This window comes from Sphaeramia orbicularis, chromosome 8, assembly GCF_902148855.1.
Source record: "Sphaeramia orbicularis chromosome 8, fSphaOr1.1, whole genome shotgun sequence".
NCBI classification, from domain to species: domain Eukaryota; kingdom Metazoa; phylum Chordata; class Actinopteri; order Kurtiformes; family Apogonidae; genus Sphaeramia; species Sphaeramia orbicularis.
The window spans coordinates 17,636,195-17,664,084 of NC_043964.1; the positions used below are offsets into that span (position 1 = coordinate 17,636,195).

The 27,890-nt window shown below is 35.6% G+C and overlaps 1 protein-coding gene across 1 annotated transcript; it reads right to left on the bottom strand.

The window, feature by feature from the left end:
- Positions 1–758: 758 nt before the first annotated feature.
- galr2b (galanin receptor 2b) lies at positions 759–27,890 on the bottom strand. Its single transcript, XM_030141718.1, has 3 exons — positions 27,764–27,890; positions 19,837–20,220; positions 759–1,589 (listed from the first exon to the last, which is right to left on the bottom strand). The coding sequence occupies exons 2-3, from the start codon at positions 20,208–20,210 to the stop codon at positions 827–829; spliced, it is 1,137 nt and encodes a 378-aa protein (XP_029997578.1). The 5' UTR covers positions 20,211–20,220; positions 27,764–27,890; the 3' UTR covers positions 759–826.

Sequence of the window (27,890 nt, forward strand, 5' to 3'; positions counted from 1 at the left end):
GAGCTAATAATTTTTTTCATGACTGTATGTTCACAATGTCTCTTCAGTAGTTTTTCCCGTACCTGCTTATTTTTTCAATTTTTTGTAGATGCGTTGCGGCCATTACATTCAAAGTTGGCTCATTTTTGCACATCGTGTCACATCATCTGATATTTACCTCTGCCAAGGAGGTTATGTTTTTGCCAGCGTTGGTTTGTCTGTCTGGCCATGTGCAAGATAACTCAAGAAGTTATAGACGGATTTGGAGGAAAATTTCAGGAAATGTTGATACTGGCACAAGGAACAAATAATTAAATTTTTGGTGGTGATTGGGGGGGGGGGCACTGATCTGCCTTGACAGAGGTCTGCGCTCTCCGACTGCTTTTCTAGTTTCGATATGTTTTACTATAAATAAAATATGGTTTTATTTGTAAATCATCGCATTCTGCTTTTATTTATATTTACACAGCTTTGCACCTTTTTCGGAATTGGTGTTGTAACATTACACCACAAAACTGCAGTACAGTGCTACAAAAATTAGAATAAGTGCAAGCCACGATTAAGGCAAACGGCTGTAAAAAGTGACAGTGGACAATCATGGGATAATATGTGAGATTTACTCTTCTGTTCAAAAGTTGTCTCATTAAACAAAGACTTTGGGGCTCCCTGTAGAAACATTAGACTTCAACTCTACCTTACCTGTATCTACACTGGTCGGTATGAATAACTTGATATACTCTCTACCTCCAGAAAGTAATGAGTAATTGGCAATTTTCGTAATATTAACTGCACAGTCTTTTACACAAGGCAATCTGTACTGTTCCTGTCAGAGAAGCTGAATTACATGTCAAGTCTGCCGTTGAAAGGGCAAATTCAGTGTCACGGTGGCTTCTCTTGGCTCGGGGATGGGCCTGTTAATCATCTCACATTCATTCTGTCGTATATTCTCTTCATTCATCTGCGAAACCTCGGTAGAGGCTGCTTCAAAACCAGGCACTGTGTTGGCTACGTGCACCACATGAACCTTATTTCTTCCATTTTTGCTCAGGATGCAGCTGAACACTTTCTTGAAACCTTTACGAAAGTGCTTGGACACGAGTGCGTAGACGATGGGGTTGACGCAGGAGTTGGCGTAGGCCATGCAGTGAGAGAGCAGCCTGAAGGCGTAGGTGGTTTGATTGAATGGGAAATCTCCATACAGGTAGCACAAGATTACAACATGGTACGGCAGCCAGCATATGCAGAAAAGCACAGTGACGATGATGATCATTTTGGTGACTTTGCGCTTGGCCCTCTTAGATTCCGACATGCCGTCCAGAGGGTCGACGGCTGTCCACAGGTACTTAATGGTCCGAGTGTACGACAGGCTCACAATCAGCACGGGGATCACGTAGCCGAACATGAAGGTGCATGTGTCCAGCACTTTGCGGTTCTCCTCCTCCCAGCCGGGGATACACACAGTACTGTTGGCGTAATCAATCAGGTCATAGTAGCTGAGGTAAGGGCCTGCGAAGACTAGGGAAAGACCCCAGATGATCACCATGGCAACCACCGCATTACAAGGGGTTCTTAGCTCTCTGGATCGAAGCGGGTAGCGAATGGCCAGATATCTGAAAAAGAAAAGAGAAAACTACATTATTCTTATGCAAATCAACATATTCATGGATCTGCTCCTGAATGGGTGCTTCTATGGAACTGGTCCCAAAAACAGGACATGGAGGCTAAAAATTCAAACCAGATGTAGACTAATGCTGTGAAGTGAGTTTGGAAGCACTTTGGGTCTGTTTTAAAAATAAATACTTACTGAGATAAAAGAGAAAGTATTTTTCAGATAAAACACATTTTTATATTGTTTTATGTTATCTTTTATGCAAAAATCTGCATGTAACACAATCAAAAGGACACGAAAATTACACGCTACAATTTTTTGGAATATCTTTTTAGTCTCCCACGAGTACATTTTGGAAATCGAACTAATTATGCAAGGCAGAGTGTTTCACAAAAATGATTGCAGTTGCAAAATCATTCGCGATTTATATGCATTGAAATGGACAGGTTCCGCATGTAACACAAGTGGACACGATGGGTTATATACGGAATCTGGAATGAGACTGAGATTCATGAAAAAACCTGCATGTCTGGTAAAACCACTAGGATCATCAAATTTAACAGAGTGTCTTTATTTATAGCACTATACTATAAGACGATTTCAAGTCATGTTTTCCAGATCAAATGCACTGACACCTAGGTAGCTTTTTATGTCCCAATTTTGGTCCTATTTTTGGCCCCAATATTTGATTAAAATTGCATCAATTTTGGGATGGCTCAGAGCAAGAGTATAATTTTTTTTTGCATTTATCTGAGGTCATCATTAGACACATCCTTGGGGGGCGGGGGGTATGTCTAAATTTGTTTAAAATGAACTGAACTTACTCTCTGATGTTTTTATTTATTTTTCTTAGATCTGTATATTTTAAGTTTTTATTATTATGATTTGTCTATTCTTCTTTGTGTTCCTAAGTCTTTGCATTATTTTAATTAATTTATTTAGATACTTTTTCCTTTTGACATCTTGATGTTTGTTCAAAATTTCTCTGTTCTGTCTACCAATATATTTTCGATAAAAAAAATAAATCAAAAAAAGTCTAAATTTGTATTTTATTATTGGGTCTAAAAAGCTGGTACCAAAATGAACCCAATTTCGTAGAAGCACCCAAATATAATACCCTACACTTCTGATAAGTTTCATAAAAATCAATGCGGCAGTTCTTGCATAAGCTTGAAAACAGAGAGTTGCTAAAATACACATATTCTTTTCCCAAGTAGAAGTAGAAGAAGTCGCAAGATGTTCAAGAAAAGCTGACCCTCACATCAACCATGTCATTATTAGTTCTCTCGCTCCTAGACATCTCATTAAATATACGACTATTGTGTGTTTCATCTTGTCATGTCTTTCATGTTGCTGTGATGTGCATTCGTCTATACACCCAGTGGCTGTATTTGTCTGTGTTTCTGTATATGTATATATATATCACTGCCCCTTCCATGTAGGTGGGAGTTAGATGTGATGTTGTGGTGGTGCCCTATAATACAAAATGAAAATAACAGATAATCTTCCTTGAATGTAATGAGGAACTGAATGTAAAGAGCCAGAAAAGTAAAGTAATAGTATCTGCTGATGTAGCCATGATGTAGAGAGGCACTGAGAGACCCTTGGCATAGAAGTGAGTCTCAAGGTAATATGGTTGTTATGGATATAAATAACTGCAACTGACATTTGCCAAGTAATGGATATGGCTAATGTCAGTAAACAAGCTCCCATAGCACAATAGTATATACAGCATGAACTTCACATATATGGAGGCTTTACTCTCCAATAGATCATCTTTTATTTATTTCCTCAAGACATTTAGCATGGAATGATCTGTAAACATATCATTTCGATGTTGCAAATTGATAAAAGCAAAAATACATGTCAAAGTAAGAGCACATGAGGAAATCTGTGTCTGAAAGGACTGTGAGGACTGATTCAACTAGGGGTGCACTGTAAAAAAATAACTGTAGAATTAACACCAAAAAGTTGTAAAATTGCTACATAAAAAAAACTGTAAGTGACAATACAATGCAAAGTTGTTTATTTGAAAAGATTTTTGTGTTAACGATTAAATCAAATATAGCTGTAGTTCTTCCAGGGAGAGTATGTGAACAAAACCAGATTTGTATGTAGAAATTACAGGGTGGGGAAGCAAAATTTACAATGAACATTTAGTTGTTTTTTCTCAGCAGGCACTACGTCAATTGTTTTGAAACCAAACATATATTGATGTCATAATCATACCTAACACTATTATCCATACCTTTTCAGAAACTTTTGCCCATATGAGTAATCAGGAAAGCAAACGTCAAAGAGTGTGTGATTTGCTGAATGCACTCGTCACACCAAAGGAGATTTCAAAAATAGTTGGAGTGTCCATAAAGACTGTTTAAAATGTAAAGAAGAGAATGACTATGAGCAAAACTATAACGAGAAAGTCTGGAAGATACTATTAAAGAAGAATGGGAGAAGTTGTCACCCGAATATTTGAGGAACACTTGCGCAAGTTTTAGGAAGCTTGTGAAGGCAGTTATTGAGAAAGAAGGAGGACACATAGAATAAAAACATTTTCTATTATGTCAATTTTCTTGTGGCAAATAAATTCTCATGACTTTCAATAAACTAATTGGTCATACACTGTCTTTCAATCCCTGCCTCAAAATATTGTAAATTTTGCTTCCCCACCCTGTATGTATTTCTATTGTTTTTAGAAAATAAAACTGTGAATTGAAACACAATGTGGTGGCGTTTAAATTGCAAGACCGTAATGTTGAAATAACGGCCTATTTGCTTTTTTTAATATGTATAGAAAAGTTATAAAAAAGTAAACATTTAACAATGTAACATTTTAAACTTGTAAACTAATGGGTTGGTAGAGTTGGTAGAGCGGCTCATCCAATAACCAAAGGGTTGGTGGTTCGAATCTTGGCTCTGACTGTCCATGTGCCAAAATTGTCCATGGAAAACACTGAACCCTAAATTGCTCCCAGTTGGATTTAATGGTTTTGGAAAGTGCTTTGGACACCATGAAGGTGGAGAAAATGTGCTAAATAAGTGCAGTCCATTTACCATTTAAATCCAGTAAATTAAATCTGCATGTTTAAAATGTTAAATCTACATGTTTAAAATGTTAAATCTACATGTTACTCCGTAAATATGTTTACAGTTGGATGTGTTTTTTACAGTATTTTTCTGGAAACCACAGTTGCCAGTTTTTTTTCTGTAAAAACAATAGGATTTTTTTTACACTGTGTGAATCGGCACGAATCAAGCGATATGACACAAATAACAATACTAGGATCATGATGCGATGTATCACAATATATCATGATACTGTTAAAAACGCAATTTTTTTGTTTGTTTCTTTTTTTAAAATGATTATTTCCTGGAAGAATTGAATTACACCAGAAATATGCACAAATACTAAACACATTTTTATTTGCTCACAACAGGATCTAATGCTATATTACAATATTTTCCTGTGTTAAAACTTAAATTATGTTTTACAGACATGACAGATTAAGATCCTGCTCAAATGTTAATATTCTATTAGTTCATAACTAACATCATAACATTATTTTTGTGTAGGGATGTAATGATATGAAAATTTCATATCACGGTTATTGTGACCAAAATTATCACGGTTATCATTATTATCGTGATACACTGTAAAAAAACAAAAAAACTGTAAAAAAATGGTATTATTCTGGCAGCAGGGGTGCTGAAAAATACTGGAAAATAATGGAAAATAACCATCTCATAAAAAATATGGTAATTTCCCATAATTAAAATACAGTTTTTTTGCACTAACTTTACATGAGATTTTGCAATTTTTTTTGACTTTTTAATGTTTAATAAAGAATATTTTCATGTATTAAAACAATCAAATTACCTATAAATATATATAGAAATAATTTTTAATGAGACTAAGTTGTACAATCCACTGATAAAAACTGTATTTGGACAGTTTATCAGTGCTTATACATGTTATACATTCACAAAAATACATTTATTCAACATTTTTGTAGTGAAACCTCCTGTAATTACACAAAATATTTGTCAATTAACAAACAAGTCTTGTTAAACTTACAGAACAAATACTTTTTTTATGGTTAATTGTCAGTAATTTTATCTCGTTTTATTTTATTTTATTTTTTTTACAGTATTAAACTTTAAATTAACAGTTTAGTCTCATGAATAGAAAAGAAATATTTTTGAAATTATGATACGTTTGCAAATGTATTTTAACTGTATTTTTCTGTGAAAAAAGAAAACATTCTTTTAAAAAATGGAAATTTTATGGCTATTCACAGTCACAGTTTTTTCAAGTTATTTTACATTTGACATGTAAAATCACAGTCTATTTTTGTCATTTCATTGATATTTTTCCTGTAACTTAAAAATACAGGGAAAATCTGTAAAATAAACTGTGAAAATTCTGTTAAATTACAGATTTTTTTTTTTTTACAGTGTATAGTTGAAAGTACTTATACACACACTGAAATAATTTAACCAAGTTGTATTTTGAAAAAAACAAAACTAAAAAAAAAACTAATAAAATAATAGGCACAATTTACTTTCTGTTGCAGAAACATTCAAATATTAACATGTAAACATCAAACATATAAAGGTGCATTAAAGATGGCACATTATGGCCATTGTTTGACCATTTCGCATATCAAGTTTGAGTTAAAGTGTGGTAATCAAACACAGTTATCATGATAATTAGAATTTAAATGGTAATACTAACTGTTGGGAATTTTACAGGTAATCATTACATCCCTATTTTTGTGCAATCCCAACAAAGGAACAAACATCTGCCTCTCTCAGACAGTACAAAGTGCTTTTAGGATGCTTCAAATTACCATTATTTAATAAAACAGTGTTAAATAATAATAAATATTAACATATCTGCATTTGAATAAATACCTAAACATACCGATACAGTACTTTTTATTACTGATACATTTTTGTGAAATGAAATATGGCAATACATTGCAGAACTGATATTTTCTAACACCCCTAGATACAACATGAACATAGATGAACTCAGGAGTTTCATTTCAAACTCTACAGCTTTTTAGATTATTATTATTAGGTCACAGTGACTTGGTTTGAAGTGTGTTTTCCGCCTCTTCAGTGGATCTTGGTGGAGTCTCATTGTCTTTTTCCAACAGAGACTGAAATGAAGCTTTTTTCTGATTCCAAGTCTATTTGTCATGTCTATCTCAAAACTCCTCTCTTTATGAAGAACAAAATGTTTCCTCATGCAATTCTTTTCACTTGGTTGAGTAATAAATGAACCGTTTTTATTTGTACAGCTGTTTTATGTCCTTAATCTATTCTTGTATTTTATTCTTTTATTTGGGTTTTTAGTTATTCTTCTGTACAGCACTTTGGTCTACTGTGGTTGTTTTAAAGTGCTTTACAAATAAAATAGAGAAAGAGGGAAAGCTTAATTATTAACCTTACTCTTGTAAGTCGGAAAAAAGCATCTGCCAAATGCATAATTATAAATGTCAATTACTGTGGCCTGTGTTAACGTCATACATATTCTGACTGTAGCTTAAAATATTGCTGGAAATTTTACTATTTGGCTCAAGAGTCTGTTTTAGACCAGCTCCAAATGTAAAGTGTCATGAAATAACTTTTGTTATGATGTGCCGCTATATAAATAAATTTGATTATTTCAACATTTTTTCTGTTTATACTTTGATGAACTATAGCCTGAATTAACAGTGTTGAAGGGTTGTTATTGATTTTGTCTGCATGGTCTCCAGTTTTTCCCCCTTTTCCCCTTTACAGGTAGTTGACCACATGTCTGGGATTTCTACCTCCTATCTAAGAAGGGGGCGGAGCCAAGACCTTTCATATCCTGCTCCTTTGGCCTACCTGGGTCTCTTGCCTCACCAACACTAAACACCCTTTTTGATACTTTGGTGTTACATTAACCCATAAAGACCCAGTATTCCTTTTGTGGCAGTTCCCACATGAGTTTTTCTTCTATGTAAGGTTAGGGTTAGAAGGTTAGGGTTAGAAGGTTGGGGGTTAGGGGGTAAGGGTTAGGGTTAGGGTTAGAGGGTTAGGGTAGGGGTAGGGTTAGGGGTTAGGGTAGGGTTAGGGGTTAGGGTTAGGGTAGGGTTAGGGTTAGGGTAGGGTTAGCGTTAGGGTTGGGGTTAGGGTTAGGGTAGGGTTAGGGTTAGAGGGTTAGAGGGTTAGAGGGTTAGGGTAGGGTTAGGGTTGGGGTTAGGGGTTAGGGTTAGGGTAGGGTTGGGGTTAGGGTAGGGTTAGGGTTAGAGGGTTAGGGTAGGGGTAGGGTTAGGGGTTAGGGTAGGGTTAGGGTTAGGGGTTAGGGTTAGGGTAGGGTTAGCGTTAGGGTTGGGGTTAGGGTTAGGGTAGGGTTAGAGGGTTAGGGTAGGGTTAGCGTTAGGGTAGGGTTAGCGTTAGGGTTGGGGTTAGGGGTAGGGTAGGGTTAGGGTTAGAGGGTTAGGGTAGGGTTAGGGTTACGGTAGGGTTAGGGTTTAGGGTTAGGGGTTAGGGTTAGGATTAGGGGTTAGGTTTAGGGTTAGGTTTAGGTTTAGGGTTAGGCTGTTAGGGTTAGGGGTTAGGGTAGAGTTAGGGGTTAGGGTAGAGTTAGGGGTTAGGGTTAGGTTAGGTTAGGTTAGGGATAGGGTTAGGGGTTAGGCTTAGGGTTAGGGGTTAGGCTTAGGGTTAGGGGTTTGGCGTAGGGTTAGGGTTAGGGGTTAGGGTAGAGTTAGGGGTTAGGGTTAGGGGTTATTAAGTGATTTGTGAACATTTATTCTACTATTATGCTCTGTATTTAAGTGAAAATCAGGTATTTTCCTGTATTTAATTTATGGATTTTGCAGATGTTCATCATAGCTCTAATTAAAGTTGAAAGCTTTTATATCCAAAACAAGAAAAAAAACTAAGAAAAAGTGACTTTTTCATCTAAGTATATCATTAACTAAACATAAAAACAAGTGTATCCATTCACTGTCAGTCCTCAAACTCCATGGTTTTTACTGGTGATTCAATGTTGTAGAAGATGACGGTGTTTCCATGTTCACTATGGAGCCTCTGAACGTCCAAATGGGTCATATCTGATGACCATGAAAAGATGACAAACTTGCCAATAATTTACATGTATTGACAAGATTAGTGGATCAACAGTAATTTAACTTTTAATATCAGTAAATGATTTGGGTTGTGAGTGGATGTTTGGGTCTTTCTGGGTTTTACTCACATTTAACACATTCATGCATTCAATCACTTATGTGTCATTGATTGCACATAATTTGCATGCACTTCAGTTATGCACATTTATTTCATAAAAATATGATTTGCTGACATCCCTACTACATTGTATTTTGCCAAGGCTTTTAGCCAGCCAAAGCTATAGTTAAACTGTACACATTTGACTATGATTTGCGGCCTACACAGAGCAATTAGGAGCTAATGCATTGACTCAAGTAATACAATAAAGCACCTATATGAGATACAAAAAATGCAGCTCTGTTGGTTTGTGTGCCACAGTTGTTATTAATATGGTTACACTACACTTTAAATTCTACACCTGGTTGAAAAAATTTAATTAAAGTCTTTATTTTGCTAAAATACGCCCTGTCCTGCACACTGATGAGAGAGGCCACAGAGTCTGGAATTGCTTTTAAAATTATTTTTCTTTATTGAAAGCATGATTGATTTGATTTGTGTTGAACTTCATGAATAATTCAATCATCTACAGTCAGATTAAAGGAACAAGCCCTGTGCACTGACCAAGGGGCCGCTTGCATTTCTACAATTAAAAGCATTCACAGTCAGAGCCATTTGTATTTCTGACTAAAAAACATTCCTAAAATATTCTCACAAAAAAGAGGCTTTAATGGCTTTAAAATAGCACCGGGTCCTGCATGCGTCACGAGGACAGTTTGATGAATTTAATGGATCTGTTTCTTGTTCTGTGTTTTTGATGTTTCCAAGTGGTAAAAGCCCCCCCCCCCCCCAAAGCCATACAACACCAGCGGATGTTTTTGTGTAGAAAATCTGACACCTCTCTGCTTTATATTAAAAGTACTGTCTCACCATTAGTCTTGAACATGTTTGTCATATTCTCCACGCTGCCTCCTTGGATATAAAGAGATGGAGAACATCCAGGGGTTGCATCTGAGCTTCTTTTCCTGTGGCTAAAGCTTCAAATCCATGTCTTTCCCAACTGTCATTTACAGCCACTTCAGCCATAGCTCTCCAGAAACACAGCAAAAAAGGCTAACTGGTCTTTGAAATGCTCATGAAATGGGGCCAAAGCCACTCGGGGTTTCAATGTGAAAGTGAAAAACCAGGTATCTCATATATACTTGTCACTTGTGGAAGCCTAGATGTTCAGACAAGTCCAAGTACTCTTATGTCACTCTGTAGCTGAGATTGTCTGATACATGAAGTAGGAGACAGTCTGTTAATGTTTGACAGGATTGGACATCCAACGATAATTGGATTCCAAGAAAGACCATGAAGTTTAGATATATCCAAATGCAGCTTCCTCTGCTTTCTGTCTTAACCAGGGGTCTCAAACTCATTTCCTTTCAGGGGCCACATTCAGCCCAATTTGATCTCCAGTGGACCGGACCAGTAAAATAATAGCATAATAACCAGTAAATAATGACGACTCCAAATTTTTGTCTTTGTTTTAGTGCAAAAAAAACCTAATTAAATTATGAAAATACTTACTTTTGTAAACTATCCAAACAAAAAAGATGTGAATCACCTGAAAAAAACTGACATTTCTAAAGAAAAATAAGTGCAATTTTAATAATTTTATGCCTCAACTTATCATTTCTACATGTGCATTATGGATCGGATCTACAAAGACACTAAACACTGAGGAACAGGCAGAAAATTGTTAAAATTGTGCTTAATTTTCTTCAGACGTTTCAGGTTGTTCATTTTTGCTCAGATTATTCACATTTTATTGTTACAGGATAGTTTGTAAATGTGAATATTTTCATAATTTTATATTTTTTGCTCTAAAACAAAGAAAAATTTGAAGTTGTCATTATTTATAGACATGATGGTTTTTTTTTTTCCCACATCAAATCGAGAAGAAAATATGGAATCATTATTTTTTTGTAGTTTTTTCGCTATTATTTGACTGTAGATCATATTGGTCTGTATGTGGAACCGGAACTAAAATGAGTTCCATAGCCTTGACTGTAGAATTTTTGTACTTTGCAAATTCCTCCCACGGGCCGCATTGGAACCTTTGGTGGGCCGCATTTGGCCCCCAGGCCGCATGTTTGACACCCCTGGTCTTAAGCAATGTTTGTGATGCTGATATGTGATTACTTATAATGTTGCTTTATTTTTTAGATTTGTCAGATTAAATGTCCTTCATGTATGATTTCCACCAGTTTTGGAGGATCTAATTAAAGGAATGGAATATCTATTTATGTTTCCTGTAATATATAGGATGTATAGTTCGCTTTTGGTGCATTACAATGAGCTGTTTATATCTACAGAAAAAAGTGGGTCATGGAATCATTTTTCAACAACAGCTCAGAACAGATTTTTTTTTTTAACCCATAAAGACCCAAACATCCATTCGCGACCAAAATGATTTACTGATATAAACTATGTAATATCTGTTGATCCATTAATCCTATCAATACATGTAAGTAATTGGTGTAATATGCAGTTTGTCATCTTTTCATGGTCATCAGATATGACCCATTTGGATGTTCAGAGGCGCCGTAGTTACCGTGGAAACACTGTCATCTTCAACAACACTGATTCCCCAGTAAAACCCATGGAGTTGGATCAATGACAGAGGATGGACACACTGAGTTTATGTTTAGTTACTGCTCGATTTGTACAGAAAAAGATACTCTTTCTTCAGTTTTCTCTGTTTCTGATATATTAACCTTTGGATTTACTCTGAGCTTTAATGAACATCTACATGATCCGTGAATCAAATATTGGACAATACCTGATGTTCACTTAAAAATGCAAAATACAGAGCATAATATTAGGGTAAATGGTGATAAATCACTGAAGAAAGGTTAAAAATATAGAGAAAAGATCATTTGGGAACTGCCACAAAAGACAGTGAGTTTTTATGGGTTAATTCTCTCTCTCTTTTTTTTTTAACAACTTCCGGCATTAGGCATGATTTATGCTTCAGGATTTACAATAGAACTGCCAGTGGGTAAAATTTACGCAGCACTGTTTTTTTTTAACTGTGAATAACTATGTATATTATGCTGAATATAGAATACTTAAGCCCAGCAGTTTTTGACTTTTTGACTAAAATTGTGTAGCTACTTACAGACCATATAAAACCAGTTTAGAAATCTAGTAATCTATCCTACTATATTGAACTTTTCTGTGTCTGGCGCGTTTGTCCGATGCGTGTGTCCCAATGTTGCAGCACAGGAGGGCGTATGAGTGCAATGCTGCTGTTGCACCACGGGAGGGCGCTATCATACAATAGCACCACGGGTACAATGCCGCTATTATTATAAAAGAAAAGTTGACTCTGTTTGTGTGTGTGTCTTGGGCATCACACAAAATCAGGACAGAGCTGACAGCTGTAGTTTTACAAACTTATGTATTTTTGGTCAAGGAAGAGACTGGCAAAAACAGCGAATTGGTAGGATCAATATTTTGGGAGATATTAGTAATTTTGGAATACAGTAGCCTTATAATCACGTTGCTATGCCCATGACAGTTGATGGGAAGCACAGTACCACGCTGCATGATGGGAAATGAAGTTAAATACAGGAATGATGCATTCACTAACTTCATTCGCTAGATATTGGTATTAATATATTAATTGTTGTTTAAATTTTAAAGAATGATTTCCCAAACAATTTTTATGTCAGTACTTAAAATATAGACTAAAATGTTTTCCCAAAAGTCAGCTCTCCCCAGTTTAAAAACTATCACATCTAGAACCAGTGGTTCCCCAAGGGTCAACACATTAGAAAATTAATCACATTGTATGAATACACTGATTTTCATTTTTGCTCTTTTATGGATTTTTTTTTTTTTTTCATTTATTTTTTTTAGGTAATAGCATTTACTTTAATGTTTTATCTGAAAACTTTGTCATGAGACTGAATGTACAAATATTTTCTTCTAATAGGTACTTTCAAATTTCAGTTTCAGTCCAATTTTGACAAATTTTTATAGATGTTCATGCAAAGTGATTGGTGTTGTGTGGTTATAAAGCTACACAGTAACATAGGTGATGTTTAAAGAAACTCATGTTACGTTTGTATATGAAGAGAATGATATAATTCAATGACAGACAATCTAAGACATTTTATAGACTGGAAATGGTAGGTGGGTAAATTTGACCTATTTGGCAGTATTTGTGGTTGTTGAGTCTGATGTCTCATTTCTGGTCTACACTCTCTATAACAGCAGAGCCTGTATTCTTGTTGCCATAACGTCTTTATTAAATAAGGCAGCCAATCAGTGGCTGCATTGATTTATTGAATTCCAACAGTTATTGATGCCTTTTTCTATAGTCAGTGTTTTTCCTGCAGAAGAACACAGACTGTTTAAGCTCTTAGTCCATTTACAGACATACATCACTTCACTTCATACTCCGCTGTGTATTGACATAAATTGTTTCTTTATTTACTTTCTCTTGAACTGGTTAAAACAGATAAGTCAAGATGAGATTTGCATTTGTGTCACCCATATTTCTGCACATCTTCTAAAGGCTTAAAGATAAAAGCAACATGTGAGAGCCAAGTAATCATAGGACAGTATTATAAAGTTAAAAGAAACAGGTTGTATTTGACCATTTGCTTATTTGTTTGCTACATCTTAATTTAGCACAAATGTAGAATGTATGAGCTGCAGAATAGTTAATCTAAAGAAGCAGCTGAGCGAGAGCTAGGAGAGAGGAGTACAAGTCCAAACATTACACTTTTCTGGAAAAAAAAAACCAAACAAAAAAAACCTGAGGATATTTTTGTGCTCTTACTTCATTTTTGTGTTTTGTGTCCCTCTACAGAGCACTACTGCCAGAAAGTGTTAGTGTAGCCACTAGTTGAAAGACCACCAGGGTCTTACAAAGAAACAAGAAAAATACAGTCACTGGCCTCAACATGTACATGATTACAAATTTCTTCCATCGTCATGTTTGTTATTGTTGTAGGACAGTTATTCCTTGTGAGGGGACAATAAAAGCAAACAAACAAACAAAAAAACACTTCATTTTCACTCTTGCCTCCCATCTAGTTGATGTAATGTTTTAATATTCAGTGCCAATGTAAAAAAGATGGCAATGGAGGTGATCTTCTTTTTTTTTTTTTTTTGCATTAATAGCAGAAAATGGAAAATGTATTATCATCTCCTACTGCCCTATTACTAAAAAGCCCAGAATGAACAAAACATAAGCCCCTTTTCCACCAGAGTTCCAGGACCTTTCAGACCACAAATTTATTTACTTCGGTATTTGAGTGTTTTGAGTGTATTTGGGTGTTTTGCGCCATTAAGCATCTTTGAATACCTAGAAAAGTGTTATATAAAACCAATGTATTATTATTATTATTATAATTTTATTTTATTTTATTTTTTTAGCATATTTGCCGTATATCCTTTTTAGCATATGCTGCAAATGCTACAAGTGTGTTCCACCAATTAGCATTTGTCAGTACAGGGGCGCCACTACCCAATGTGGGCCCAATGAAAGGTAAACCTTGTGGACCCTTCATAAAATTTACTATCCTTTCAATCAGTTGGACTGGGGGGGGCACATGAAACAAAACTGAAACTTAACATGCTTTCAACGTCCGACTCCCGACTTCTATTCCTCTATTACACAATGGAATTACACATTGCTTATTTTATTCTTTTACTTTATTTCATGTAAATGTTTTGCTTATTTTTTTCCACAGTATTATTTTGTACATTTTTTTACACGAAATTTTCACAACTTCTAACCAGTATCCACTGTGCCCCCTCCACTGCTCTATGGGCCCCCTACAAATGCTGGGCCCCATGAATTAGTCATGTTTACCCCCCCTTAATGACACCCCAGGCCCCGCCCCTCAAGAATTCTTGGTAATCTGAAAAGTCCTACTCCTCTTCTAGGAACTTTTATCAAGAAAACTTTTCTATGTAGGAAATTATGGTATAAATGCACTAAGGTTTTTCAAAAATTCCAGGTAAAGTGGTAGAAAACAGGCTGTAACAAGAAAAGCACTCGGAGAGCGCAGACCTCCGCCAAGACAGATCTGTACCCCCCCCCCCCCCCGATCACCACCAAAATTTAATAATTTCTTCCTTGTGCCAGTATCAACATTTCCTGAAAATTTCATGAAAATCCATCCATAACTTTTTGAGTTATCTTGCTAACAAACAAACACGCACGCAAACACACAAAGCAAAGCGATCCCAATACCACTTGGCGGAGGTAATTAGGTTGTTTCTTGAGGCCGCTCTGCAATCTGCAATGCTATCACTAGATGTCACTACATATTACACACTGAGCCGTTAAAGGCGTCTGTGTCAAAGTTCTTCTAAACATTGGAATTTCTTTCTGCAAATTTCAATCATTTCTAATTATTTTTAGTGAGTATAGACAACTCAACCAATTTTCAGATCTGTTGATTTCTTGAGAAGATGTTTTGCTTTTTATTCTGTGGTTGTGTAACGTGAGGGTTCATTGGTGATTAATGGTTTATTCTTTCTAAAATGAGACAGCAGGACGGAGATGGATTTCTTCTTAAACGATGCTTTACTTTTTAAACATTTTCTGACACATATCCTCACATGACTGAACTAACCAATCAGGAGCTAGCAGTACTTGGATTGGTACATGTAAGTAATTTACAAAGGCAGATTCAACAGATTATCTCAGCTGCTTGTATACTACAAAGGAGAATATTTAAATGTGTAAATATGGAAATAATGATTCTGCAAACATAAATGTAAATACTTAATTGGGTAAACACTGTCAATATATTTTTAACAAATACCCAAATTAACTCAGTGGTTCCCAACCTTTTTTTGGTCGTGACCCCATTATAACCTCACAAATTTCTGGCGACCCCAGATATTCAAAATGGAGACATTTTTTCTGCTAAAATTAATTTGTTTTTGATCATGTAATAGTTTCCTATACTATGTTGAAAATGAACGGTAGTTTTAGATGACATAGATGATGTGAAATATTAATGTTCCACCTGTGCTAATACTGTACATCCGCTGCACCGGTATTTATTTAACGCTTTGAAGATTCATTTTAGTCATTTCTGCTTTGGATTATATGATGTTTGCCCTCAAAAAACTGACATTTAGGAAAATTGACATTAATTTGCATTTTAAAAACTCCCTCACACTCTTTTTTTTTTTTTTTTTAGTGCTAGACCAATATTGTGACAGGAGTAACACAAAAATACATGACAAAACATCTGACATACTAATTCATAGACTTTAAAGGATACAAGTTCATAGACATAGACAGTATAGATCAGTGGTTCCCAACCTTTTTAGGCTGGTGACCCCATTTAACATCACAGATTTCTGGCGACCCCAAACATTCAAAACTGAGACTTTTTTTTTGTTGCTAAAATTAATTTGCTTTTGATCATTTAATAGTTTGCTATACTATGTTGCAAAAAAACCCATTAATTTTAGAGGACATTTAGTCTATATAATGTATATTATTATGGATGGAGGTAGAAAAGCCAGGTGTAGATTACTGCACAAAGTGAGAATTTTATTTTCCTTGGTCAGGATATGTACAGTCAGTCCAGCTTGGATTTACAAGGCTGACAATTAATACTGAACAAACAAGAACTCAAACTAGGAATTCTGAAAGAGCTGCAGCATCTGAAACTGACCACAACGAACATTTGACAGATAAACAGTACCACAGTGCTTCAGTTTCAGCTTCACAGTTTGTCATGTCTGTTATATATTGTGATTGTCTCTCTCAACTAATCATATATTTTTTATTGGTAAATTTTTATTTTTATCAATTACTAGAAATTTCAGGCGACCCCATTTGATTTCCAGGCGACCCTGAGGTTGAAAACCACTGAATTAACTTATTCCCTGTAATATGAATTTACTTCACTATTCAACCTTACATTTCTTCAGCATAAATTACCGTAACTTCTGAGCCTTACAGTTGTTTTGGTAAACTTCTGCCAAGTAAATAACCCATAAAACACTGCTGAATCACCACATTTTCTCCCAAAATGAGACAGTGACTAAACTCCTGTACATCTAAAAGTGTAAACACATCCATTGTTAGTGGAGGGTGTTGGCTGCACTCATTCCGTCCATATCGACTGAGCTGATGTCGCCAAACCACAGTAATGATTTGTTACAGCTCACATGGTAAGAGGTATAATTTTCAGGCGGGGACAAAGATCTGTTCCTAAGACATTCAATTATAGATCCCGAGTCTCTGGAAGCTGACTAATTCAGGTGCATTAGTGCACCTCTAGGGGACTTCTAATGTTCTCAGACAGTTTTTTTTTTGTCTTAGCATCAGAGAGAACATTTATTACTAGTGCACCTTGTTAAACTAATGGATTATATAAGAACAGAGAGGTGGGATGTGTCGTTTCATACATGTATAAATCACTTAAACCAGATAAAAGCAGGAGGCAGTGATGTGATTCTCATTTACAGTCATTCACTGGAAAGACTCTGATAGCACAAAAACCCATTAAAAAGGCTTTGTTCTTCAAGTACTATCAATGCTAGTTTCTAACAGTCCCTCCTCACATTGATATTGTTCCTTCAAATAAAAACATTTAATCACAGTGCTTTGCATTCACGTTCTATTTTATTACTCTATTTACCGAAGCATGCTGCTGAACGTCTTAACTCGTCCAGTTATCCCATTGAGTTATCAAATCTTTTATTAATTCTCCCTTTTTCATTCTTTGTAGATAGCATAATAAGGCTTCTCCAGCCTTGTACCTTAAAAACAGTGTATCATCAAAGTATTTAAAGATTAAAGATTGTGTTTGCCAAAACATCTTGAAGCAAATGTGTTATTTGTGATGCGAGGCTTTGTGGATTAAGTCAACTTGAATGAAGCTAAAATCAAAGGGCATTCCTTTACTTGGATGAAAATAAGGAAAATAAAATATTAAATCTATTATACTGAGTCCTGAAAACATGGTGTGTGTAGAACATAAACTTATGGTGTCAGTGGAAATTGTAAAGGAAAAAATGAGATACAAGATTATAAAGGTATATATGGCAGTAGTAAATATTTTAAAAGAAGGTAATGTTGTCATTATTATTTTACCCAGTTTTGACAATTTAAAGGTGCTGGAGACTTTCGTGACCAATTTTTCATCAAAAATATAAAACCTCAGTCATATCCCGAACATCATGAATCTGTAAGTCTTTCTGTGATTACTCACCTGAATCTCTTGCATTACGGTGAACAATTTCGTTATTGCCATCCACCATGAACAGTCCATGTGTTTACAAACGAGCTGGGAGGTCACTCGGGCATCTTCGGAATTTTGTCGCGACATGCATTGTGGGAAGCGAAGGCTCGTGCAGCCACCTAGCAGTGGCAGCTGGAACAGACATGATTGGAAACGACAGGAACTCCCTTCCTTCTATGCATATTCCTCCAGCTGTTTCCGCGTGTTTGTTTCATCCATATAATTCCATATGTTCGCGCTGCTGCTGTCAGATGGCTGTGCAAACCTCCATTTCCCACAATGCACGTTGCGACAAAATTCTGAAGATGCCCGAGTGACGTCCTGGGTGGGTTTGTAAACACATGGTTTGTTTATGGTGGATGGCACTTCGAAATTGTTCACCGTAATGCAAGAGATTCAGGTGAGTAATTATGGTGTCAAAAAATCAGTATTTTAATCAAAAGTATTCAATTTGTATTCAAAAGTATTTAACCTGTGTTCAAAAAGTTTTCAACCTATATTCATTTGCATGCCTGAAGTTATTCTTGGTGTAATGTGTGGACTGTACCAGAGTAGCTGACTTTCTTCCTGGGAGTCCTTCGAAAAAAACAAACACGTGAAGCCATCGAAAGAACATGTGAAATTGTGGAAAGTTACGAAATGGGGCGGGAAGAAAGAGTATGTGAGCTCATGGAAAGTTTTGGCAAATGTGGTGTACAAGAGAAGTACACATGAGTGGAAATTTTGGACATTCTGGGAAATAATTTATATTTTCTGGGAAAAAGTTTGATATTAATATATGATAAATTAGTTCTAAGAATTAACTGCATATGTATAGTCTCTGACCAATCCTGAAAGACACCAAGAAAACCGTACCCTATCGGAGACAAGCTAAAAAGGGGGGTTTCCAACGTGAGTAGATTAATGTTCAAAATATGATAAAAAAAATGGGTATGTTTGTAGCTAAACCCAATCTACTTCTGATAATATAAAAATGGTCTCCCGGGGCAAAAAAGTCAGTTGCTTCTGCAGATGTCAACTCAGTGTTTGTGTTTTTTTTGTAAGAATAAACACTTCATGTGGCTCGAATTCTGCTTGATCTCTGACTTTTGCCTTAACTCTGTGTGCATTTATTCAACGGAGCTAGACGAAGCTATAAAGATACAAGTTTTTCTGAAATATAGAGTGGAAGACTTCCAAAAGGGACCAAAGACATCTCCCACCTGTGGCAGTAAATTTTTTCACGACATGATCATAGAAAGACTTACAGATTCATGATACTGAGGATATGACTGAGGTTTTACAGATTTGATGAAAAACTGGTCACGAAAGTCTCTTTAATGTACCTTTAATGATCTCCAAAATGTTAACTTTTAGAACAAAATATCTCCCAGATGATTAATTCGACCATGTCTGTTTACACCTATTTCAGTGCCTGTTGATTTACATGCAGATGAGCCACTGCTGGCCACACCCCTTTCCTGTCAGTGCCATGGATACCATCATGTTGCCATCCTACTAGTGTGTCAGGAAGGTTTAGGTTGTTCTGGTTAGTCTGAGGAGGACTAGATTAAGTTGATGTAGATAGAAAAAAGAAAAAACAAACAAAAAAAAACAGGTCCTTTATTTCCCAAAAGGCTTTGTAGATTTCAAGCCCTTACTATTATTTAATTATTCATTATTTTTTCTTTCATTATTGTTCAAGCCCTGAAGCCTGTTTTCTAATTGAAGAGCAGAAAATCTAATTTGTTCCAGCTTATATTTAAATATACTTCACACATGGGTGGGGAAAAAAACAATTACTGGGTTATTTTAGTGAATAGTCAAATCCAGTTAAACACATTTCTGTACCTGTCAACAGAGACGGCGGCCAGTGTGAAGCTGCTGGCGTACATCGTTAGGTTGATGAAGAAGTGGACCACTTTGCACATGAACGATCCAAACACCCATCCCTCCAGAGAGTAGATGGTGGCTTGGAAAGGGACGCAGAAAATGATGAAGAAGAAGTCGGCCACGCTCAGGTTGAGTATGAACAGATTGGTTGTGTTGTATCCGACCTGGCCGCTCCTCAGCAGCACCGCCAACACCAGGCTGTTGCCGATGGTGCCCAGCAGGAATATAAGCGAGAAGACCACAGACACTATCACGCTGGTGGGGTTCAGCTGGTAGCTTTCAGATACATTTGCCTGCCCCTCTGGCTTGATGAAATCCTCAAAGTCAGACATTTCTGCAGGTCTGGAATGATGAAAGAGAGCACAGGTGTCCAAAAAAATAACATGCAGCTCCTTTTATTCAACCATTTCTATTCATTTCCAGTGAATACAAAGTGTTTGCACCCTTGGACAATGTTAACACATTGACAAAGGACAGGCTTTAATGCACCTTCAGCACATAATGAGACTGTTGTCAAGCCCACATGCCTCTCAAGATTTCTTCATCTAATTAGTCTGGGTTGTGACATTTTGTCAGATGTGCGCTGGGAATATATATCCGCCTTGGATTGTAAGTGATAAAGCAATAAAACAGAGCCTCAGGTGCACGTGAAGGTGTTATGAAGTCACAACACATAACACACACTCGCCCTGCTATTTTTGTTCTTTTACAGTGATTTGCTATTAGAGTCACACAGATAGAATGTGTTCCCTCCAGAGACGGATGATGCTTTCCTGTCATTTTGCCAGCTAATACACTGCTGTGATTTTGTTGGCTTTCCAAAATGAACGTGGAGGTTTTCAGGTAAGTGGATTGAGCCACTTACAGCCTGTAATTCAGCTACTCTTTCCTCTAGAATCTTGGGAAAAAAAAAAAAAAAATGTGGTGACTGTTTTCAGCACACAACACACATTAAATCAGTAATGATGCCCCGTCAAAGCCTGTGACGTTTTGATAATGACAGGGTACTTGCCATGCTCCGTATCCAGGGGGGAATTTGGGATGTTGTTCGATGATGAGTGGCATGAAATTGGGATACAGTTGCTCTTGATGGTAACACTTATGATTCATGGTGAAGAGATGCACACTTGTTGAGGCACTTTACCTCCGAATACTAAATTAACCCACATCTGTCTGTCAAAATGCAAACTGAGCTGCTCATTTCTTCTGGTCCATGTTAATACTACGTCATACAGTGAATCATGGGAATAGGTGTTAAGATTTGGTCATTTTTTTCATATCAGCTAAAATTTGCTTAGAGATCTTATTTATGTCTTTGAGTTTAAGAAATTAATAGAAGTGAATCCCCAAAGGAACTTTGTGTTGGTAAATGCAAGTTATGCAAATTTACAGGATTTCAGTTCTGTTGCAACATGTTGATGGTCATATGAACTATGTTTTCAGCTCAAAAATGTCCAATTTCATCACAATTAATGCTATATTTTCATGTCACAAATGGCCAAGTTATATTTGAACTGAATTTACCTGAAAAACAAATATTCTATTCTTTTAGATTCCCCAATTTTTCTTACAAGATTCTATCCTACATATCACGTGTTTTATTTTTACAGGTTCAATATGGAGTATGGTGCTGATCCATCCTGCTTATGTTACGCCAATACATACATTAAGAATGTCACACCTCACTTTTTAAATCAACAGTTTTCTAATAATAAGCATTTTTATAAAGAAATAACAATTCTATATTGTTATTTACTCTTTAGTATGATGATAAACTATACAATAAATAATTCTGATCCTAGTTTTTGCACAGGGATCATTTGTGGAAACGGTGACATGGCTGCCGAGCATCTGTATGATGGGATCCGTAACAACCATGTCACATCCGTCCACTGCCACATTTTGTGTTTTTGTGTCAGCTGTTATTGTTTTAGATCCACAATACTAACATTTATGAATAAGAGGAGAATTAGCAATAGTAAGTCTATAAGTTTATTACTAATAAAGTACTGGTACTGACCAGATCATCATGGGTAATGTCACGTCCGTCCACCAGCAAAAGTTTTCACATACACGTGCTATTCAAAATCCAATATTTCTGAAAATATAGCTTCCACTGTCAAATAATATCAGTAGTCTGTGCACAAAAGTATTAGCATTATTTCAACACAGTTCTATGCATTTCTTACTTTTTTTTCTTTTTTTTTGACAAAAATGGCCACTCATTTGACCCCCTAACTAAATTATAGCCAACATCACTATTTAGATGTCATCATGTAAATGACAGGAGAATTATTCAGTTTGGCTGTAAGTCAAGAATTTACATAAATGATAAGGCTGTAATTATATAACATTATGCAAACCGTTTATTTCTTGTCGAGTGGAATCCATTTGCATATATGACCACAGTAAGGTAAGGCGTTTTAATCTGCTGCACAGGCTGATTCCTGAAAACCCATAGAAACAATCTGTTTTTATTATGTTTCGTAACAAAAATAAGAAGTATAACAAGGAAAACAACAAAATATTCATAGATAAGTTTGAAATAACCCAGGGTTCTTACATTAAATTTTTAGGTGTTATTGTGAATGAAAAATTGAGTTGGAAATCCCATATTGATCTTGTCTGTAAAAAAATCATGAAGTCAACTGACATTTTGAACAGAGTCCATTCATTGATAAATCATTCCTGTTTCTTGACTTTTTATTATTGCTTAATTTATCCTTACATTATTTATTGCAATACTGTTTGGGCGGCAACCAGTCCCACATATCTCAATAAGATTATCCTAATTCAAAAGAAATTTTTAAGAATGATCAGCTTTTCTAAGAGACTCGATTCATCGACTCCTCTTTTTAAAAAAATTCAAACTTCTCTCAGTTTTTGATGTGAACGTTTACCAGACCTGTGTCTTCATGTACAAATATGTTCACTTAACTCATATTCTTCCCAAAGTTTTTTCAGAATTTCTTTATGTTGTCTTCTGTTATTCACAACTATTCTACACGATATTCAAGCAAATTTTATCTTCCGTACTGCCGAACCTCTGTCATTCAGTATTCTTTGAAATATCGTGGACCAAATCTGTGGAATAATCTACGACCGGAACTTCAATCAACATCTACTTTATCATTGTTTAAAAAGCATCTGAAAAGGACTTTAATTCATGAAAAAATGTAAGGCTGTATATCATTTGATTTGTATTTGATGATTTGTAATGTGACTTACATTTTTATTGTTTTTACTTTAGTTTAAAAATTCAGTTATATTGCATTTTTAATTCTTTTTTCTTTTTTTCTTGCGTATTGTTCATTTCTGGGGAGGTATTCATATAAGCCTTTTTTGGCTTCTAACCTCTCCTGCACAATATTTTTACTTGTTTGAATGTTGTTGTTTTTTTCTGCTTTTTTACTATGTGCAAATAAGTAAATAAATAATAAAATCTATTTTTACTGACTGTAGCTATGTAGCTATCATTTCTTAATTGGACAGTTATTTGTATAAAACCAGTGAACGGCATAATATTTTCATGTGGCTTTTTTATGACACCACACAAGGCTGACTCAACGAAAAGGTGAATTTCTGTCATCTTTTTTAACCCTCCGGTATCTGGGTGTGCCTTTTAGGCACACTTTGCACTTCATTTTAAAAAACGTAATATTATTTTTCACAATTTAAATAAGGTTAGAATTCAAAAGTTGTTCATTTTTGTATAACCTTTAAAATTCTGGCCACCAACTAAAATTTGCACATTGTCAACAAAAGAAAATTACAAGACTAGCATCTGTCTCCCAAGTGTGCCTAAAAGACACCATTTCTTCCATTTGATATGTATGATTAGGGCTGACCTTGATTTACAAAAATAAAATCAAAAAATTAGAGCAGAAAAATAAATCAATATATAATATTTAATAGTTTGATTTATAGGTGTGCATTTTTGGCACATTTGGTGACAGATGCTAGTATTTTTGAACATTTGATCTAGCGCCAAAAATAATAATGCAAATTAACCAAAGTTGCTGTTAATCATTGACATATGCCAGGCTGCAAAAATCAAATAATATGTGATCCACTTTTTATGTTGTATATTGAAAAAAAATAATTTTTTGTGTTTTTTTGCATCCAAAAAAATGGTTTGTTTACATTAAAACATGGCATTTAAAGGGTTAAAAATATGACAATTATTGAGTATTTGGTATTTTTTATTTTCGGCTCACTCTGATGAAACAGAAAACAAGTTTAAAAGAATTAAAAACAAACTGTATGAACATTTTTGACATTATTCACAAGTGTGCCTTTTTGGCACACTTGGTGCTTAGTAAGGGCCTTTGCTGGACAGGATAACAGAGGGTTAATTAGGAATGTAACAATGCATCACGAGACAATTAAAAATCGATACAAATGTGTGACAATTAAAATCGGCTGAGATGAAAAATGAATCGCGATACCCTTTGTAAACAGCAGAGGGCGGGATCTACTTTTGATTTCACTTGTTCAACGTCATACGTCACTATGTGTTTAACGTCGTACGCCTCTGTCAGATCTTTGACACCGACGTCACAGACACGCCCCCGGCGCCATTTTAATGGGTAGCGAACAACAACAAACATTTATCAATGGAGAAGAGAAGTAAGGAGATATAAAAATGGAGAGGAAAAAGAAGAACAAATGGATGCCGTATCAAGAGAAACTTAGCAACAATGCCAGGGACCGGTATTTTGCTAAGTTGGCTTCTATAAACTTAAACTTCCAAATCTCTTGAGGCTCATGGACACTTCTCCAATGGCTGGGTGAAGGATCTTTACGATCTTTACTCGTTTCAACTGGAGAAGTTTGCAAACATAGTCGTCACACCAAAGGTAAGAAAACCTAATTAGTGTATCTTCCTGTAAACCAGGGGTCTCAAACATGCGGACGCCAAAGGTTCCTATCTGGCCCCTGGGATGAATTAGTAAAGTGCAAAATTCCTCAGGAACTCATTTTAGTTCAGGTTCCACATACAGACCAATATGAGCTACAGCAAAATACTAATAGCATAATAACCTACAAAAAATGACGCCATATTTTCTTCTTGCTTTGATGTGAGAAAAATAGTCTTATATTATGCTTATGAATAAGACAAACTTACATTTTTTTTCTTTGTTTTTGTGCAAAATATAACCTTAAGTTATGGAAGTATTTACATTTACAAACTATCCCGTAACAATAAAATGTGAATAACCTGAACAAATATAAACAACCTGAAATGTCTAAAGAAAATTAAGCACAATTTTATCAATTTTTCTGCCTGTTACTAAGTGTTTAGTGTCTTTGTAGATCCGATCCATAATGCACATGTAGAAATAATAAGTTGAGGCATAATACTGTTAAAATTGCACTAAATTTCTTAAAAGTTTTTTAATTTAAATTTGAGTTTTTCAGGTTATTCACTTTTTGGGGGGATAGTTTCTAAAAGTAAGTATTTCCATAATTTAATTGTTTTTTTTTTTTGCACTAAAACAAAGACAACAATTTGGAGTTGTCATTATTTCTAGCTTATTATTCTATTATTTGACTTGTTCGGCCCACTACAGATCAAATTGGGCTGAATGTGGCCCTGAAAGAAAATGAGTTGAGACCCCTGCTGTAAACGGTGATGATGTTCTGTTTCTCGTCCCACATTCATTCTAAAGCATTTTGAAATGTATGTTTCACATGGAGAGATATGATCCAAAATAACAAGTCAGTGTTTTATTATATCACACAAGAAACAAACCTTAACTCTCATAATCCGATCCTCTCACGTGTGGCTTTGTTTATCACTTTACTCTTCAAAATGGTGACAACTACCCAGAATGCAGTAGTTTTGTGCGAGTGTGACGTCAGGCGTCAAAGACTGAATCAGTCTTTGCACAGTTTAGCCTACCTCAGAGAAATAAAAGAGGATTTTCTTTAATTTGTTAAAGATAAGAGGAAATATATGTTATAGTTTTTATATATGTAATTATATATATGTATGTTTTTTAATAGGCTTTCATTGTATAGTTTGCGTTTTGCAGTTACACCCTACCTCAGAATGTGTTTTTTGTCTGAAAAATAGTTAAAGGAATCTTTTTTCTTTTCAGTCATAATTTGTCTGCAAGCTCATTTTGTTAAAAAGTGACAAAATCGTGTCGTTAACCCAGTGCCGGAAACCATATCGAATCGTGAGTTGAGTATCGTTACATCCCTATTTTTAATTAATCCCACAGATTTTTGAAGTCTCATTGCTTAATTTCAAAGCTCCTCTTCAATCACTGGCCTCAACTATCTACTTTCTTTAGCAATATTGACAAAAGTGTTAGTTGTAAAATAGAGTTAGGTGTTTTAGAAATGAAGACATTTTATCCTGGATCAAGAAATCTAAATGATTAATGCCACAGAGTGAAAGGCTATTTGTATAATTTTCTACCATGAAATAGATTTTGTGAAACAGTTCATACACACAGTTGACAACAAAGAGCAACCCCAGGCTATCAGTTTTTAAGCCAAAAAAAAAAAAGAAGCAAAATGACATGTTGATGAAATCACCCCAAAGCTAAAAGCAGTCAGTGATCTGAACTGAAGTGAAGATGCATAAATAAAGGTTGGTAATTCTCAGTGTTAACATGAACAGACAGGCGTTTTCAATGAAAGACATGAAGAGTGATTAATATGATGTTGGACATCTAAGACGAATGTGAACACTGATGAAATTTGTGGAGCTGTCATGATACTGCAGCACTAAAAACCCCTGACACACAGCTAAATGACTTGAAGATAACCAGATTAGGTTGGATTTGGGCTGTTTCCCAAAAAGTGACGAAATCAGTGGACAATGCTGACATTTCCATAATGCTGAAGCAGCTGAATCGTAGGGAATAAGTAGATCCACAAATGAGTCATTATTGTAAATCATCCTCAGGCAACAGCAGCAGTGAAGGCTTATTACAAATTAAATTATTCAACAGCATTTAAACTTTAATCAACCTTTTGAGTATTAAACTGTCCTGCTTCCCGTATATCTGCATAATCAAAAATGTGACCTAGAATGAAAATGAAAGGAATATACCATCTGATGACTGTCAGCGGCGACTACTGTGAAGGACATTTAATGTAATGATGATGGGAATGTACACTTATTAACCTTTAAAAGACAGGGGATTATATCAACTCTGACTGATACTGCAGAAGAATTTTCCTCACATCCTTTAGTTCATGTCTGACTTTAGCAGCTTATTTCATGTGTGGCTGCTTCCACCCTTTCTTCCTACTATTGAATTTCCAGCTGCAGTAGGATATGAGGTGTAAGACTCCTCGGCTAGCGCTGAAGATGTGCAACAGTCTCAGGGGGTATAAAAGAAAACAAGGATCGACCTGTAGTAGCTTCATGAGGAGGTAATAAAAGCATTCACTGGACATCATGACAGATTGTGGAATTTGCAGACTTTTGGATGAGGTCAGAATGATGGATGTCAGAGTACAAACACAATTCCCGGTGTCAAAACATAATGAAATTAGAGAATACAGAAGGCATTGAAGAAGCAGTGTAAATGAGACTCTGTGCTAGAATAAAAAATTATGACACAGACACATTACAGAGCATTACATCACCATGTTTTGCATCTTTATAAATAAGCAACCAGAGCTAAAATAAGACTCAGCGACATAGAATCTTCTCTGCTTGAAGATTAACAACCAAACTTTAGAAAATACCTCCTGAGGCGACAACATTTCTGCAGCCTGAGTGATTACAAAGAAAATGCCAACTGCTAGGTATGTGTAAATGTGTGTTGCCAAATGTTTTAAAAATCCTTGAAATGTTTCTAACCCTCACGAACAACAGTATCAGCATGCAAATAGGGCAGATGCAGGACGATAAACCTACCAGGAGGATGATGGGTGGACAGTATCCAAAGCTTCAACCCTCCTGCACAGATTAGAAATGACACTCCGAGCAGACACACTCTGCTGTTAAAATGCTCATATTATTCTTTTCACTCAAGCCTCTGTTC

Bases quoted from the DNA above. Each gene is read 5' to 3' on its own strand.
- galr2b (XM_030141718.1), bottom strand. From the start codon at position 20,210: ATGTCTGACTTTGAGGATTTCATCAAGCCAGAGGGGCAGGCAAATGTA. The intron at 1,590-19,836 runs GTACAGAAATGT...TTTCTTTTTCAG, and splicing joins GCCGCCGTCTCTGTTGACAG to ATATCTGGCCATTCGCTACC.